We start from the raw sequence: 293 nt of genomic DNA on the forward strand, positions 1-293 counted from the left end.
GTCCGAAAAACTCACCGACTTCATTCTTGTAGAAGACGTTGTGGCCGACCTCGAGCCAGTGCTGGTCCTCCGTCTTCTTCTTGGGGTTCTTGGGGCCGGGGAGAACCGGGGGGTCGCACCACGTCTGCTCCTTCTTGCGCTCCTCCGCCGCGCGCTCGATCTCCTCCTGCCGCTGCCGGGACGACACGTAGCTGCAAGGGGGGGGGATAGGATTGATAAGGGGTGTGGGGTGGGGGTGGAGGGGGCATTGATGGATGATAGAGACAGGGAGAGGAGATATGAAGGTAGGTTTC

The 293-nt window shown here is 60.8% G+C and overlaps 1 protein-coding gene across 1 annotated transcript in view; it reads right to left on the bottom strand.

The window, feature by feature from the left end:
* Nucleotides 1–15: 15 nt before the first annotated feature.
* LOC119582022 (CAP-Gly domain-containing linker protein 3-like) overlaps nt 16–293 on the bottom strand; it is a gene marked incomplete at its 3' end in the record, with an annotated part of 68,768 nt that continues 68,490 nt past the window's right edge. Inside the window, 1 exon segment of the mRNA XM_037930225.1 lies at nt 16–191. Coding sequence (XP_037786153.1) covers nt 16–191 — 176 coding nt within the window.

The sequence above is a fragment of the Penaeus monodon genome, chromosome 15, assembly GCF_015228065.2.
Source record: "Penaeus monodon isolate SGIC_2016 chromosome 15, NSTDA_Pmon_1, whole genome shotgun sequence".
NCBI lineage: Eukaryota > Metazoa > Arthropoda > Malacostraca > Decapoda > Penaeidae > Penaeus > Penaeus monodon.